Consider the following 14,561-nt stretch of genomic DNA (forward strand, 5'->3'; position numbering starts at 1 on the left):
GCCTCCGGCCTACACCACAGCCACAGCAACACCAGATCCGAGCCGTGTCTGCGACCTACACCACAGCTCACGGCAATGCCAGATCCTTAACCCAGAGCAAGGCCAGGGATCGAACCCACAACCTCATGGTTCCTAGTCGGGTTTGTTAACCACTGCGCCACGACAGGAACTCCTTGAATGTCAGATCTTGATGAAGGCAGCTCATGGTCCTCTCATGTCCCACCTGCCCTCAGCTTCCTCTCCTCCCAGTTCCTGGAGCTATCCCACAACAGGAGGAGAGAGAAGCACACCTGGGGAGGTGATGCGTGGGATAAGGAGCACATTGGTAGCAGGAAAAGGAATGAGTCAGGTGACAGGACAGAGAGTGTCACCCCTTGTAGTCCCTGCCCCTGGCCTTTGTTGACTCACACATGTGGGGTCGTGCTTCCTGGAACAAGGTTTTCCCAAAGAGTCCTCACCAAGTATTGACAAAAGCTTGTGCCCGGGAAGAGAATTAGACCCCACGGGACCTGGCTCCTTGAGATCCGCATATTTCAGTTGGGCCCACGGGCCTCGTCCCAGTCCCGGAGGATTGTGCTCACCCCACTCTTAAACCCTAGAGCCCAGATCCCTGTGTCAGCAGCGAGAGATCATTATGGATTCGGGTCTGCTCACCCCTCTCTTCATGTCAAACCACCTGGCCTCTTTGAGCCATTTTTTTTTTTTTTTCCCTGCCTTAAAAACAGCCTCTGGACTTGCTGCTCCCTCTCTCACTCAGAGAAATATGAAGAGGGTGAGAGATGGCTTTTACAAAGAAATGTGCTCTCAGCGCAGACTCAGCATCATAATTCTTCTCTGTCAATAATAATCATTCTGGGCCAGGCTTCCTGTGTAGAGTGGACTCCAGGCTCCCAGAGTTTGAAGAGCAGCTTTGCTAAGGGCGGGCTTACTGCCTTGAAGACTGGGGCAGCAGAGGGGAGAGGGGGAGACCTGAGGTGTGGCTGCAGTCTCCTGCCCACTTGATTGTGCCTTTGGAGCTTCCGATAAGGACCTCATAGGCCTCAAGCGTCCTCCTCCAGTTGAGACATGGGAGGAGGTTTGGGGAGGACAGGGCACTCTGATCCTGTGTCAAAGAGGTAAGATGGCACTGTGCCTGAAGTCCTGATGCCCTTCAGCGTGGCCCAGGGGAGCAGCCGGGAACCCACAGAAGGCTACTCCACTAAGGAGCCAGCCCCAGGGAATGGGGGTCCTGGCCCAGAGGGACGAGCTAGGGGTGGGGTGGGTGTTGGAGCCTCCCCCCCTCCCCATTTCCAGTGAAGAGGCAGGGGAAGGGTTAACTCACTGCAGGGTGGGAGTGGGTCACCTCTGGATCTGCACCTCCTGGGGACAGCCAGCAGGCAGGCCTCCCATCTCTGAAGGTGCTGCCTGCCTGGCCAGCAGGAAGGGGTTAACACGCCCTGCGCTTCCTTCTGTGTCCTGTTACTGCTGAGGCAGACCTGCCTGGCCAGCTGAGCAACTTTCCTCCCAGTGCTGCCTGCCGGCTGGGCGTCCAGAAGACTGGCAGGCAGGAGGCAGAGCAGCAGCCCATTCCAGGGACCCTGAGGGGTCTGTGCCTCTTGGGAGAGGGCGGGTCTCCAGAACGAGGGTCCGCGGTGGATGGCTCTGGGGGCACTCCCAAGGCTGTGCTGTCCCCCTGCTGCGCAGGTTGGAGGGTCACTGCAGAGGCTGCTCGTGGTCCCCGGGCTGGGGCCAAGGGAGCCTGAACCAGAGGTAAGCTGGCTCCTCCTGTAGGCGCTGGTGCCTGGCATGGAAAGCTTGGGGCTCAATCTCCCTCCAGGTCCCAGGAAGAAGGGTGAGGAAGGCAGGGGCCCCAGAGAAACTTGGAGGCATCTTGCCTGCTGTCCTTCCTTCCCTGCAGCCCCCAGGAAGGGCACCTCTTGAGGCTCACTCCCTATCCTGGGACTGGCATCTCTGGTGGCATTCCTCACAGAGTCCTGCTCTCTCTGCCCTATTCCTCCTCCTCTTGAGCCCCTGGTGCACCCACAGCCCCCACCCAACTCTAGCACCCCCAGGACACAGCTACACTCACTCCGCTGGTCCCTCCAGTGCCAAGAGTTAGGGCACTGCCACTCCCCCCATGGCTCAGGCTGGACCTGATTGGGAGGTGGGGAAGGGGCCAGGGGATAGAGCTGCCTTAGCAGCCTTAGCAGAGGATGGAAGGGGGTGCGGGCTGATGGGGGCACACACGATCTTTGGACAAACTCGTGCTTGTGACTCGGCATATCTGGGTTCTTTCTGTCTCCCTGAACCCCTGCTCTGGGTGTGCCATCTGCTTCCTTAGTCCTGATCCCCTAGTCCTGTGGGTCCCAAGAAGAGTAGGCTCCTGGCCCCTGTAAAGTTCTCCTTGGTACCCCCTACAAAAGAGAGAGCTGATGCTCTCCTCCCCAAGGCCTGCCCCGCCCCCTGCTGGCCCTTCTCCCATCCCCCAGCCTAAGCCTCCCTCCCCAGCTGGTACCCTCATGCCTCCTGCATCCTGCCTTCCCCACCCTCCCCCCATCTCTGAATCAGCCTCTCGGCCTGGCCTTCTCAGTGTCCTTCCCTCCACCTGCCAGGGTCTGGCTCAAGGTCACTGCAGTAATTCCAAACCCGGCTGCCCGGCTGCCGCCGTTGCCGCTGCTGTCTTATCGGCTGCTGGGTTTCTGTTTCACTCCCTTTTATTTCTGGGCATATTGTGTTCGATAAAACCCTTTGCTTGTAACACGGCTGGCAGCTCTCCCAGCCGCCCCCTCCTGAGTTCCTTCCTCTCCTTCCCCCTCCCCTCAGTGCTCCCAGGGCCTCATCCTGCCCTTTCTTCCTACCTCATCCCCTCCAACTTCAGTGGGGGAGGGGCCTCCCCATGTTCCGGACCCCTCCCTTCCCCCAGCTCCGGCCGAGGTGCTTGGAGAAGGCTCCTCCATCCCTACCTTCCAGGAGGAAAGTTCAGGCAGGGCCGCGGGGGCCCGCACAGAGGGCCCCCTCCCACTACCCCAGGCCAGGCAGGGGGTCAGGACGGCCCTGGGAGGCTCCAAGTCGAGTCAGGATGCCTGACTGGTTCTGCTGGTTTCGGTGGCCAGCCCTGGGAGGGGCTAGCGCTCGGGCGGGCTTTAGGGCACCATTATTTCTCATCTTGACTCTTGCCACTTGCCAGCCCACAGGATGGGGAGGTAAAGACAGGTTTGAGTCACTAGCGAGGGGGAGGGCAGGCATTAAACAACGAGCGCTGCCCGTGGCGCCCCGCAGAAGCCCTGCCACCACTGGACAGAAAGGCAGCACGCAGAAGGTAAGTGGCTTCCAGCCAGCCCTTTCCATCTCGCCAGCTCTCGCACAAGCTCCTGCCCTCTGGGTCGAGGCACTCCCAGGCACAGGGGCCTGATGAAACCTACCCAGGCCCACGGGCTGCTTTGAACGGAGCCCAGGTTGGCAGGGCTGGCTGGAGGGAGAGTGGAGATGGGGGCCTGGGGGTAGACAGGCTTCAGACTTCAGCTGCGCCCAAGGGTAGAGCTGAGAGGCGCAGTCTCCGTGGGTGCTGGTGTTGGTGGGGGGTTTGGGTGGGGGCCAGGTCCAGCCAGTGTGTGTATGTGTTTTATACACCAGAGGAACAGCAGTGGCAGGAGGAATCCGGTTTGGGTTTCTGGTAGGGCCCTGGGAGAACTGTTCTCTGTCTTGGGTCTGGGTTTGCTTTCAGCAGATGGCCTGGTCCTGAGGCTGTGGGGAGGCAGTGGGCAGGCCCTAGGCATCCCTCAGCTGGGATATCAGAGGACTGATGTGCCCAGGGCCTTAGGGTTTTGGCCTTGGCCTCAGGGAGCTTCCATTCTGGCTGGGAAGTTGGGACTGAGACCATAAAGCAAGCAGATGACATATTTATAAAGCGGGTGACACTGACAATAAGTGCTGGATTAGGATAAGTCTCCTCTTCTGGAGACCTAGGTGTTGGTCCCAGCTCTGCCACCTACATGCTGTGTGACTGTGGGCAGGCCGTGCGTACCCCTCTCCGTGTACAATGGAGATCTCTTTGGGAGGCTTCCTTCCTTGCTTTGCTACCTCCTTCCTCCTCCCTCCTCCCTTTGGATCTCGGCTCTCAGCTCAGCCGTCACCTCCTCTGGGAAGCTCTCCTGATTTTCCGAGTGTGGGTGCTCCTGTGAGCCTCTGCACTCCTGTGCTGCAGAGTGACTGCCTGTGCCTTCACAACCACACTGGGTGGGCCAAGACTTGTATTCTGTGCTTGTCACAGTGCCTGGCTCAGAGAAGTCCCAGGAAATTGGTGCTGAATGAATCAAACTACAATAGAAAAAAAAAAAAATTAACAATAGAAGAAGGGGGACTTCCCATTGTGGCTTGGCAGAAATGAATCTGACGCGTATCAGGAGCTTGCGGGTTCGATCCCTGGCCTCGCTCAGTGGGTTAAGGATCTGGCATTGCCGTGAGCTGTGGTGTAGGTCAAAGATGCGGCCCGGATCTGGTGTTGCTGTGGCTGTGGCGTAGGCCGGCAGCTGTGGCTCTGATTCGACCCCTAGCCTGGGAACCTCCATATGCTGCGGGTAAAGCCCTAAACAGCAAACAAACAAACAACAGAAGAAGAGAGGAAGGTGAGGATGGAGAAGTTGGAAAGAATAGGTCTTAAGCCAGATCCCCACAGAGACAGGAGAGGTTGTGAAACAGAAGTAAGGCAGGTAGGCACTCCTGGGGGGTCCCTTTTGTGTCCCTAAGGGAAGACTGTGGCACGTGACTGACTGTGGCACATGAATGTGGGTTAATCCTGGCCCCACATTCACCAGCTCTGTCATCTTGGGCAAGTCATTTAATCCTTCTCGCAACCTCACTCTCCCCATCTGTGAATGGAGGTAATGACAATAGTATCTTTATAGGTGTGAGTGTGAAGAAATGAACATGCCCAGCTAGAAGTGCCAGCTGAATAATAAATCGAATAAGAAAAATAAAAAGTAATTGCCTGCCCAAAGCGGTTCCTGGCATCAGGGACACCCTGGCCAGGCCTTAAGTCACTGGCTGAGGTGGGCCTGAATGCCAGAGCCTCTCTTCCTCAGACCCATGTGGAAGCCAAGGACACAGCCGCCCTGCTGAGAGCACGGCGGCCCACGCTCGGAGACGGTGACCTCTCGACGGTGGCCCTCGGTCCTCCACCTCTGGCTGGGGCGGGGGCCGCCCATCTCCAAGTCCCCGGCCATGACGACCTCCGCGCTGCGGCGACAGGTCAAGAACATCGTGCACAACTACTCGGAGGCGGAGATCAAGGTGCGCGAGGCCACCAGCAATGACCCGTGGGGTCCGCCCAGCTCCCTCATGTCGGAGATCGCCGATCTGACCTTCAACACGGTGGCCTTCGCCGAGGTCATGGGCATGCTGTGGCGGCGGCTCAATGACAGCGGCAAGAACTGGCGGCACGTGTACAAGGCGCTGACGCTGCTCGACTACCTGCTCAAGACGGGCTCCGAGCGGGTGGCCCACCAGTGCCGGGAGAACCTCTACACCATCCAGACGCTCAAGGACTTCCAGTACATCGACCGCGATGGCAAGGACCAGGGCGTCAACGTGCGTGAGAAGGTCAAGCAGGTGATGGCCCTGCTCAGGGATGAGGAGCGCCTCCGGCAGGAGCGGACCCACGCGCTCAAGACCAAGGAGCGCATGGCGCTGGAGGGCACAGGCATTGGCAGCGGCCAGCTGGGCTTCAGCCGCCGCCACGGGGATGTTCGCGGTTCCCCGTCCTCCTACAACTGTGAGTGAGCCCAGGGGTGTGGCTGGGGGGCAGGGAGGCCACCTGGGGGGTTCTGATGCTGGCTCTGCATCCCGAAGCTGTGGATCAGTACACCTGTCGCGGGGTTGGGGGTTCTGAGGATGCGAGAGAGAAGGAGGAGAATGTGCCAGGCTTGTTCCTGTTCACTCGCTGTCTGGCAGAGGCACGGCGGTGGAAGCATAGGCTCTGGAGTGTAGTTGTGGTCCTTAGCCTGCCCTTTCTAAGCCGCGTGATCTAGACAAGCAGCTCCCTGAGCCTCAGTTTCCTCATCTGTAAAGGAGGGATAATCTTATAGACTGCAATTGTTCAAGGTGAGAGTTAAATGAGACCAGGCCCGGGAATGCACTCAGCCCTGTGCACAGACACACGGCCTGTCCCTTATCGCCCCCACTCCAGGGCACCGTCCTTGAAAATGGGGACAGCTGCAGAATGTCCTTGACTCTCCCCCCCACGGTGATGGGGGCTTCCCTGACCTGAGGGGCACTCAGAGTGGCCCTTCTTGGGAGTTTCTGTTGTGGCGCAGTGGAAACAAATCTGACTAGTATCCATCAGGATGTGGGTTCGATCCTGGCCTTGTTCAGTGCGTTAAGGATCCAGTGTTGCCTTGAGCTGGGGTGTAGGTTGCAGACATGGCTTGGATCCTGGGTTGCTGTGGCTGTGGCTGTGGCCAGCGGCTGTAGCTCCAATTTGACCTCTAGTCTGAGAGCTTCCATGTGCCATGGGTTCAGTCCTAAAAAGCAAAAAAAAAAAAAAAAAAAAAAAAAAGGATGCCCCTTCTTCCTTTTTTTTTTTTTTTTTTTTTTTGTCTTTTTGCCTTTTCTAGGGCTGCTTCCCTGGCATATGGAGGTTCCCAGGCTAGGGGTCCAATCCGAGCTATAGCCACCAGCCTACACCAGAGCCACAGCAACACGGGATCCGAGCCACGTCTGCAAAACTACACTACAGCTCACGGCAATGCCGGATCCTTAACCCACTAAGCAAGGCCAGGGATTGAACCTGCAACCTCATGGTTCCTAGTCAGATTCATTAATCACAAGCCATGACGGGAACTCCAAGGATGCCCCTTCTTGACAGCATGCTGAGGGTTCAGAGAGCTGTGACCTTAACTGACTGCAACCTCTCACCCTCCCATTGCACTTGCCCCTAAGCTGAGCAGGGCCCAGCTATGAGAGTCCAGGAACTGGAGTCAGGTCTTGCTCAAGGGCCCACCCCTCTGAGCTGTTGCATGTCTATAAAGAAGGGACTGGAATCTTCCCCATGGGGGAATGGAAACCTTACAGAAAGTGCCAAGCATGTTGCCTGGCCCCATGGGGGCCCCCCGATGGCCAGGTGTTTCCGTCCCCCTCAGGTTCCATATCTGAGCCTTAATCTCCTGGGGAGCGGGGAAGCTCATGGGTACCTGTGTGTTATGGAAGCCACCATGGATGGTTGGTTATTGCAGCCTCCTCCTCATCCCCCCGCTACACCTCTGACCTCGAGCAGGCCCGGCCACAGACATCAGGAGAAGAGGAGCTGCAGCTGCAGCTGGCCTTGGCCATGAGCCGCGAGGAGGCTGAGAAGGTGAGGCCTCCTCCTGGGGCAGCCGGCAAGGGTGGGGATGGGGCGACCCGAGCGAGGTGCCTGGATGCTTCACACCTCTGATAGTTAGGCTCACCTACTCTGGGTCCCAAAGTCCTAGTCCTGCTTCCAAGGACAGCCCAGGACTTGTCTGTGTCCCTTGGATTGGTTACTGGGCTTGGGGACTGCCTCCCCGCCCCTAATTCTCTCTGGCTGGGCCTGGAAAGGGTAGCCTGTGTGTGTAGTGGGTTGTGGTACCTGTCTGTCTTATGGGCCTGATGTTGCCTGATGGAGGGGAAGGGGTCCGTGTGCCAACAGCTTCCTAGGAGACACAGAGACATGCTGCTGTCCTTGTGGGGGGCAGGGACAGCCTCCCTGATGACCTTGTCTCTGCCATCGCCTCGGTGGGTCCCGACAGACCTGGAAGATGCAGCTGGCCTCACACAGCAGGGCTTGGGGTGCACTCTGGAAACCCAGAAGAGAAGGATCGATCTTCTGAATTTTTAAACTGCATCTCAGATCCAGATCTGGGCAAGGGAAAGCCACGCCCACAACTGGTGTCTGGGGGCAGACTGCCCACACTCACTCTGGGTGGTACTTCTCTCTCCATCACCCTTACCCACATAGGGTGATGTTGCCCTTCTGCCCAGGGATGGGAGCACTGTGCCAAGTACACCCCCTCTCTCCCTCACAGCCGGTCCCCCCAGCCTCCCGCAGGGATGAGGACCTGCAGCTGCAGCTGGCCCTGCGCCTGAGCCGGCAGGAGCAGAAGGTAGTTGGCCACGCCTCCTGCGCTGATGCTGGTGCTGGTGGAGGTGCTACGCTGTGGCCACTAACCAGGCTCTTCCCGCTCCTCGTTGTGGTCCTGCTGCCCCTAACCACACTGCACTCTTCTCTACTCCAGCCCAGGGGCTGCTCATGCTTTGCTCGCTCTTGTGCCTTCTGCAGGAGGTGAGGTCCTGGCGGGGAGACGACTCCCCTGTGGCCAATGGTGCTGGGACTGGAGTCCACCGTCAGCGAGACAGAGAGCCCGACAAAGAAGAGAGAGAGGAGGAGAAGCGGCAAACCAGCCAGGTAGAGGGGGCTGGCGACATGGGCGGGCAGAGCTTGGGAGATGAACTAGGTTAAATATTTGTGACGAGTGCAGAACAGTGCTCTGTATCCAGTAAGCACTGCTTAAGTGCTATGCAATGAAACTAGAGGTGGTGTGTGGGGGGGTGACGCATCCTGCACGGGCTGGTGCCTGAGCTGGTGGCAAAATAGGATGCAAAGAACCTTGATCCAAGGCAACTGGATCTGGATTCTGGCTTTGCCGCCACCTACTTTAAGACTCAGGGCATGTCATTGTCTTGACCTTGGTTTCCTCCTCTGTACAGTGGACTTGTTGGACAGTTCCAGCTCTGACAATTCCAGGGTCATGTGATACTGTGGCTCAAGACTAGGGGTGGCCTCAGGCACATGGTGCATAAAATATCTTGGCCTCACGCACCTAGTTTCCTAGAGGGAGGAATGCGTAGCTGCTGGTAGCGAGGCTACCCTCCAAAGCTGTCTCTGCTACCCCTGGGGTGTCTCTGTACCCTTTCTGCCCAAGTTCACTGTGGCCTGTGTCTCTTGGATACAGACTTAGGGAAGTAGGCTCATCATAAAAGGTGAGCTACCCCTAATGGTCTGAGGGGCAGGACACCTGAGAAAAGGGGCAGGCGGGTCCGTGTTCTCTCCCAGCTCTGCCTCTCCCTGGCTGTGTGACGTTTGGCGACTCGATTCCCCTCTCTGGGCCCCCCGCTGGCACGTCTATAAAATGGGAGCCCCAGCACCTTCTCTACCTACTGCCCAGGTTGTTATGCAAATGAGGCACTGCCTGGATAAGGAAATGCCTCGGGAACTGGAAAGCACTGTGCGGAGGCGAGGGATCATTAATAGATGTTTGTGGAATGAATAAAGGAAAGAAGGAGCTGGAGTGAGGATGACAGGTCAGGGCCCGCCCTTCCTCCAGGCCCCACCCTCTCTGAGCATTGTTGCCTCTCCCCCCCTCCAACAGTCCTCCATCCTGGACCTGGTGGACATCTTCGCACCAGCCCCGGCCCTGCCCTCCACACACTGCTCTGCTGACCCATGGGACATCCCAGGTGGGCATGCAGGGGCTGCAAGAGGCTCCCCGGCTGGCTCCTAGAGAGCCCCTTCCTTCTCAGCCACTTGCTGGCACATGCTTCAGACAGCTGAGGACAGCTGGGCAAGTCGTTCACCGCTCTGAGCCTCAGCATCCTCTGTGCCATCGGGCTGTCGTGTGGGAGGGGGCACATCTGAGAAACTCAAGCTTATGGGAGAGTCCGAAATGTTCTCTTGTTGCCCCTGGTCGCCTTGGGTTTCCTGGCCCCGCCTGTCCCTGACTGGGAAGGTGGCCTGAGTTGCCCGTGCCTGGGCAGAAGAGGGGGCGGGTCCAGGATCCTGGGATAACTTGCTGAATATGGGCTCCAGCTTGTGGGGTGGTCCTGAGTCAGCATCCCATCTGTGAAATGGGTTCCTTGGCCTCCCAAATTGGTCTGGGTACCTGGGAAGGCTCCGGACCAGGGGTTTGAGTGGGCCTGGAGTCACACCTGTGCTGTTCCCATTTCAGGTCTCAGGCCCAAGACAGAGCCCAGTGGTTCGTCCTGGGGGCCTTCCGCAGACCCCTGGTCTCCAGTCCCCTCAGGAAGCATCCTGTCCCAAAGCCAGCCCTGGAACTTGTCCCCTATGCTCTCGTCCTCTGAGCCCTGGGGCCGGACCCCAGTGCTGCCTGCTGGACCACCCATCACAGACTCCTGGGCACAGAACTCCCCCCACCACAAACTCCCCAACTCAGGGGCCGACCCTTGGGGGGCCGCGGTGGAGACTTCCAGCACATCTGGTAAGGAGAGGGCCAGAGGCTGTGGGTGAGGGGCTGGAGGACTTCTGGGTCCCTTTCCCTCCAGGGCCAAGGGGCAGGAGCTCCTGTCTTAAGAGGGTGGCTCGCCTGGAAAGGGGTCAGCCCAGTGCCTGCCCTTTTGACAACACATCTCATCTCCCTTTTCTTCCTTGGCTAGGGCTAGGTGGTACCTCAAACTTTGACCCATTTGCCAAGCCTCCAGTATCCACAGAGACCAAGGAGGGGCCAGAGTGTGCCCAGGCCCCGCCCTCTGCGCAGCCCAGCAGTCCTGTGGGTAAGCAGGAGGCAGGAAATGATGCAGCTCTGGGGAAAGAGGGGTCCATCCACAGCTGGCCTCTGCCTTCTCCCTCTCCCAGAGCGACCACTCGGTGTCCCCACCAAGGAGTTCTATCATTTCTGTTCCAGAGCTGGACCTGTTTGGAGACTCCATCCCCAGTTCCAAGCAGAATGGCACAAAGGAGCCAGATGCCTTTGACCTTGATGTACTGGGGGAAGCGCTAACACAGCCCAGCAAGGACACCCCAGCTCGCCGCACTCCTGAGTCCTTCCTGGGCCCCTCGGCCTCCTCTTTGGTCAACCTTGACTCATTAGTCAAGGCACCCCAGGCTGCAAAGACCCGGAACCCCTTCCTAACAGGTAGACCGCCCTCTCCTCCCTGCTGGGTCTCAACACTGGGATCCCCTGATCTCTCTCCGACTCTTCTTTCAGAGCCCAGCTCCTGCCCTAAGATCTTCTTCTTCTTCCCTACTCCTAAGACCCCAGATCTTGCCACCCTGCCCCGCTTCCCACTAGGGCTATGTCCCCCTGGTCCACTCTAAGCCCCCCAATCCACTCTCGTTCCGCAGGTCTCAGCGCTCCATCCCCCACCAACCCCTTCGGCGGGGGCGAGCAGGGCAGGCCCACCCTGAACCAGATGCGCGCCGGTTCGCCAGCGCTCGGCCTGGCGGCCAGCGGGCCGGTGGGGACGCCCTTCGGTTCTATGACCTACAGCGCCTCCCTGCCTCTCCCGCTCAGCAGCGTGCCGGCCGGCGTGACCCTCCCCGCCTCGGTCAGCGTCTTCCCCCAAGCCCGCGCCTTCACGCCGCCGCCCCCTGGGAGCCTGCCTCAGCCGCTGCTGCCCACTTCTGGCTCGGCCGGGCCACTCAACCCGCTCCAGCAGGCGGGCACCAACCCGTTCCTCTGAGCAAGGCCCGGGCTGCCTGCTGCCCAGCGCGTGCGCGCGAGGCCCAGGCCCCCTTCTCCACGTGCTGACAGCTCTGGGTCCCGCCCCCTGGCGCGGGGTGGGCGGAGCTACCACCTCAGGACCCGCCCCGGAAGCCAAGCCGGCTGAGACTGCCCTGAGACCTCCGCAGACCCTTTGCAGCTCCCAGGGCTGGAGACTGGTGACTTCACTGGGGCCGAGGCCACGCCCCGTAATAGAGACTGGAACCCACGTCCTCAGCTCTCACCAAATGCACTTCTTGCGGGACGTGACGGCTAGATCTGGACCACAGCGCAAACCACCGCTGCCATGCAAACAGCTGCTCCACGATGTGGGGCCCCAAAATGCTCCCACTTCTTGTACAGACCCCCAGCCCAGCACCTTCGCTTCCACATGCTCCCCAGACTCGTTCGATCATTTCATCTATTTATCACACATCGGCGCTGGGGACGGTCTAATAGCAAAAGACAAGAAGTTCCACTGCGCGCTCCTTATGTAATAAGCACTTTAGACAGATGATGTCATTTAATCCTTGCATCAACATTCTGAGGTAGATAGTAATATTACTCCTATTCAGGACTGGCTACATAAATTGTGGGACCCAGGGCCCCACGAATGAAACCATACGGCCCCTTGTTCAAAATAGCATCATGGGGGCCTCAGAGCATTAGCTCAAGGGCAAAGCCCTTGCTTGGCCCTGCTTGCACTTCATAGGTGAAACTCAGGTTAAGCGACATGCTCAAAGTCACAAACCTAGCACAGAGTGGAGCTGGGATTCGGAGTCAGACCCTCCAGCTCCGCAGCTCCGGGCTCCCACCATGAGCCTCAGATTTAATTCACATCATTGATAACTGCTGTAGACAAAGCGCTGGGCTCATCTGAGAGGGATCCAAGGATGGCTAAGCCCACAGCCTCCAGGAGCTCAGAACTCAGTGGGGTAGGTGACCTGGGTCCAGGAGCTCAGAACTCAGTGGGGCAGGTGACCTGAGTCCAGGAGCCCCCCGATCCTTTGTTTTACAGAGTCGCCTTAAATCTGGCTCTTATTCCTCCCTCCAATAGGACTGTCAAGACACTCAATTTTGGCCATGACCCCTCCTGGGGGGCTTGTATGGGGTCTGGGAAACAAGGGGAGGAGCAGGGCCTGGTACCTCATTCTGGGGGCCGCCTTGGTCGCCCTGATCCCTTTTCTACTCGATGCTCTCTGACCACTGGGCACTGGTGTTCCTTCAGTGCTCAGGGTCTGGCCCTGCAGGCAGTGGGTGGGCCTTTTGGGAGTCTGGGGGCAATGGCTTTGCATAGGCCAGAAACACCAAAGTTGGGGGAAGGACACGATGCAGGTCTCCTTCCTAAGGTGGGGGTGGGGAAAGGCGCTGCTTTGGTTTTTTGGAGGGAGGCAGTCCTTCTGTGCTGTTACAGGTAGGACGGACCAGACCATCTATTTAGGAGTCAGACTGACAGCATTCAAAACTGCTCTAAGGTTTGCACTTAATAATCACTTCGTAATAAGTGGTTATGCTCCCCGACCTTGAGTAAATTACTTAACCTGTTTATGACTGTGCCTCCATTTCCTTCCTCGTCAAATGGGAACAAGCATTCCTTCCTTATGAGCTTGTCGTGTGGCTCCTCCCCAGGCCAATGGCCCTTCAGTCCAGGGTCCACACTGTTCAGAGAGTAACCATGAGGAAGGAACCTGCCATCCCCATCACGGATGGTTTTGCCAAGCGGTACCCAGAGCTCAGCCCCCATCTGTCTTCGGCTGAAGGTCTCTGTCCTTCTTGGTCACTGACTCACCTCTCACCCCTCCCCATCCTGGGACCTTTGCTTCTAAGCTGGCTCTGCCTGTGGACCCTGCTTCCCTGGGGTCTCCTAATGGGTGATGTTTTGATTCCCATCAAGAGGAGGTTGGTAGGCTTGTTCCCCATACCTGCTTCTGGACCAGCTTCCTCCTGGAAGACCCCATCGGCCGTGGAGGCTGAAGGCCCCGGGTGCTCCGCCTCCTGCCTGGGGCTGTGCTCCACCTCATTCCTGCATGCTTCACCCTTGGCTCACAGACTTCTTGTCACCCAGATCTTGCTCAGTCTTGTGTGACTCCATTGCCCAAGAGGATGACCTCACCGGCCCTTGACCTTGCCGCTGCTCCCACCCCTGGTCACACTTTGGAGCCTGTCGTCAGCCCCAATTCCTCCACATTAAGGGCAGCCTTCCTGTTCTCTGATCTTAACGTCAATCCTTTCAGGAACCACACACACCCATCCCTGCGATCTGCCAACCCTTCCGCCCTCCTGCCCTCCCAGCTTCTCCTCCACATCATCAAATGCCTTCTCTCACCCGAATCCGTCCCCTTCATGTCTGTCAAAATCAATGTCATCCATTTGAAAGGGTCTTTCCATCCTTCCCCTCACACTTAAGTGCCCACCCTCTCTCTGTGTGTCCCCTCCTTCCCCCGCCCTCCTCGACCCATCCACTCAGCTCCTGCTGTCAGCCTCACCTCTTGGAGCACATCTGCCACGTCCACCAATGGCCTTCACGTTTCTGAAGCCACTGGACCTTTTTCGGTCATCTCCCTGTTGGTTTCTCTGGAGTCGGACCCTCCCTCTTGGCAACCGTCCCTCTGCCTCTGGGATGACACCCCCCCCCCGCCTCCTGGTTTTCCCTTGACCCTCTGTCTTTTAGGGTGCACTCCTGACTTTTCTCGAGCCACGGCTTCTTGCTGCAGGTCATCCTGGGCGATCCCTCCTGTGTCCTCACTGTCTCTGCGCTGAATAGCCCTCCCCTCCCCCACCACCCTTCCTCTGCATTCCAGAGCCTTGTCTTCTCCATGTGTACATCTCAAGGACATCTCAAACCACCATGTCCAAAAAGGACCTCAGGAACCCCCTACCTGAGCCTCTCCCCACACCCCCTCCTCGGCAAATGCCCACCCCCCCATCCAGCACTAGCCCCATTCTGCAAATCACTCTTTTTTTTTTTTTTCTTTTTGTCTTTTTACGGCTGCATCTGCAGCATAGGGAGCTTCCCAGGCTAGGGTTGAAACAGAGCTGTAGTCCCTGTCCTACGCCAGGGCCACTGCAACGCAGGATCCGAACCGCGTCTGCGACCTACACCACAGCTCACAGCAACGCCGGATCCTTAAC

General features: G+C 58.2%; 1 protein-coding gene across 5 annotated transcripts; it reads left to right on the forward strand.

Annotated features, from left to right (window-relative positions):
- Positions 145-12,977, forward strand: EPN3 (epsin 3). 5 transcript variants are annotated; one of them, XM_021067167.1, is made up of 11 exons: positions 145-1,749; positions 3,167-3,298; positions 4,884-5,749; positions 7,209-7,327; positions 8,019-8,096; positions 8,273-8,398; positions 9,363-9,450; positions 9,939-10,208; positions 10,384-10,500; positions 10,632-10,862; positions 11,072-12,977. In XM_021067167.1, exons 3-11 carry the CDS (start codon positions 5,200-5,202, stop codon positions 11,407-11,409), a joined length of 1,917 nt encoding a protein of 638 aa, XP_020922826.1. In that variant the 5' UTR covers positions 145-1,749; positions 3,167-3,298; positions 4,884-5,199; the 3' UTR covers positions 11,410-12,977. The 5 variants fall into 5 exon arrangements, with proteins under 5 accessions (XP_020922826.1, XP_013836475.1, XP_005668943.1 ...); XM_013981021.2 differs by lacking the exon at positions 3,167-3,298; XM_005668886.3 differs by lacking the exon at positions 3,167-3,298 and having other exon boundaries at positions 5,061-5,749.

The sequence above is a fragment of the Sus scrofa genome, chromosome 12 (genome assembly GCF_000003025.6).
Source record: "Sus scrofa isolate TJ Tabasco breed Duroc chromosome 12, Sscrofa11.1, whole genome shotgun sequence".
NCBI classification, from domain to species: domain Eukaryota; kingdom Metazoa; phylum Chordata; class Mammalia; order Artiodactyla; family Suidae; genus Sus; species Sus scrofa.

Coding starts and splice junctions, on each gene's coding strand:
- EPN3 (XM_021067167.1), top strand. CDS start 5,200: ATGACGACCTCCGCGCTGCGGCGACAGGTCAAGAACATCGTGCACAAC. Junction 7,328..8,018: donor GCCGCGAGGAGGCTGAGAAG/GTGAGGCCTCCT, acceptor TCTCCCTCACAG/CCGGTCCCCCCAGCCTCCCG. Junction 10,209..10,383: donor GGAGACTTCCAGCACATCTG/GTAAGGAGAGGG, acceptor TTCCTTGGCTAG/GGCTAGGTGGTACCTCAAAC.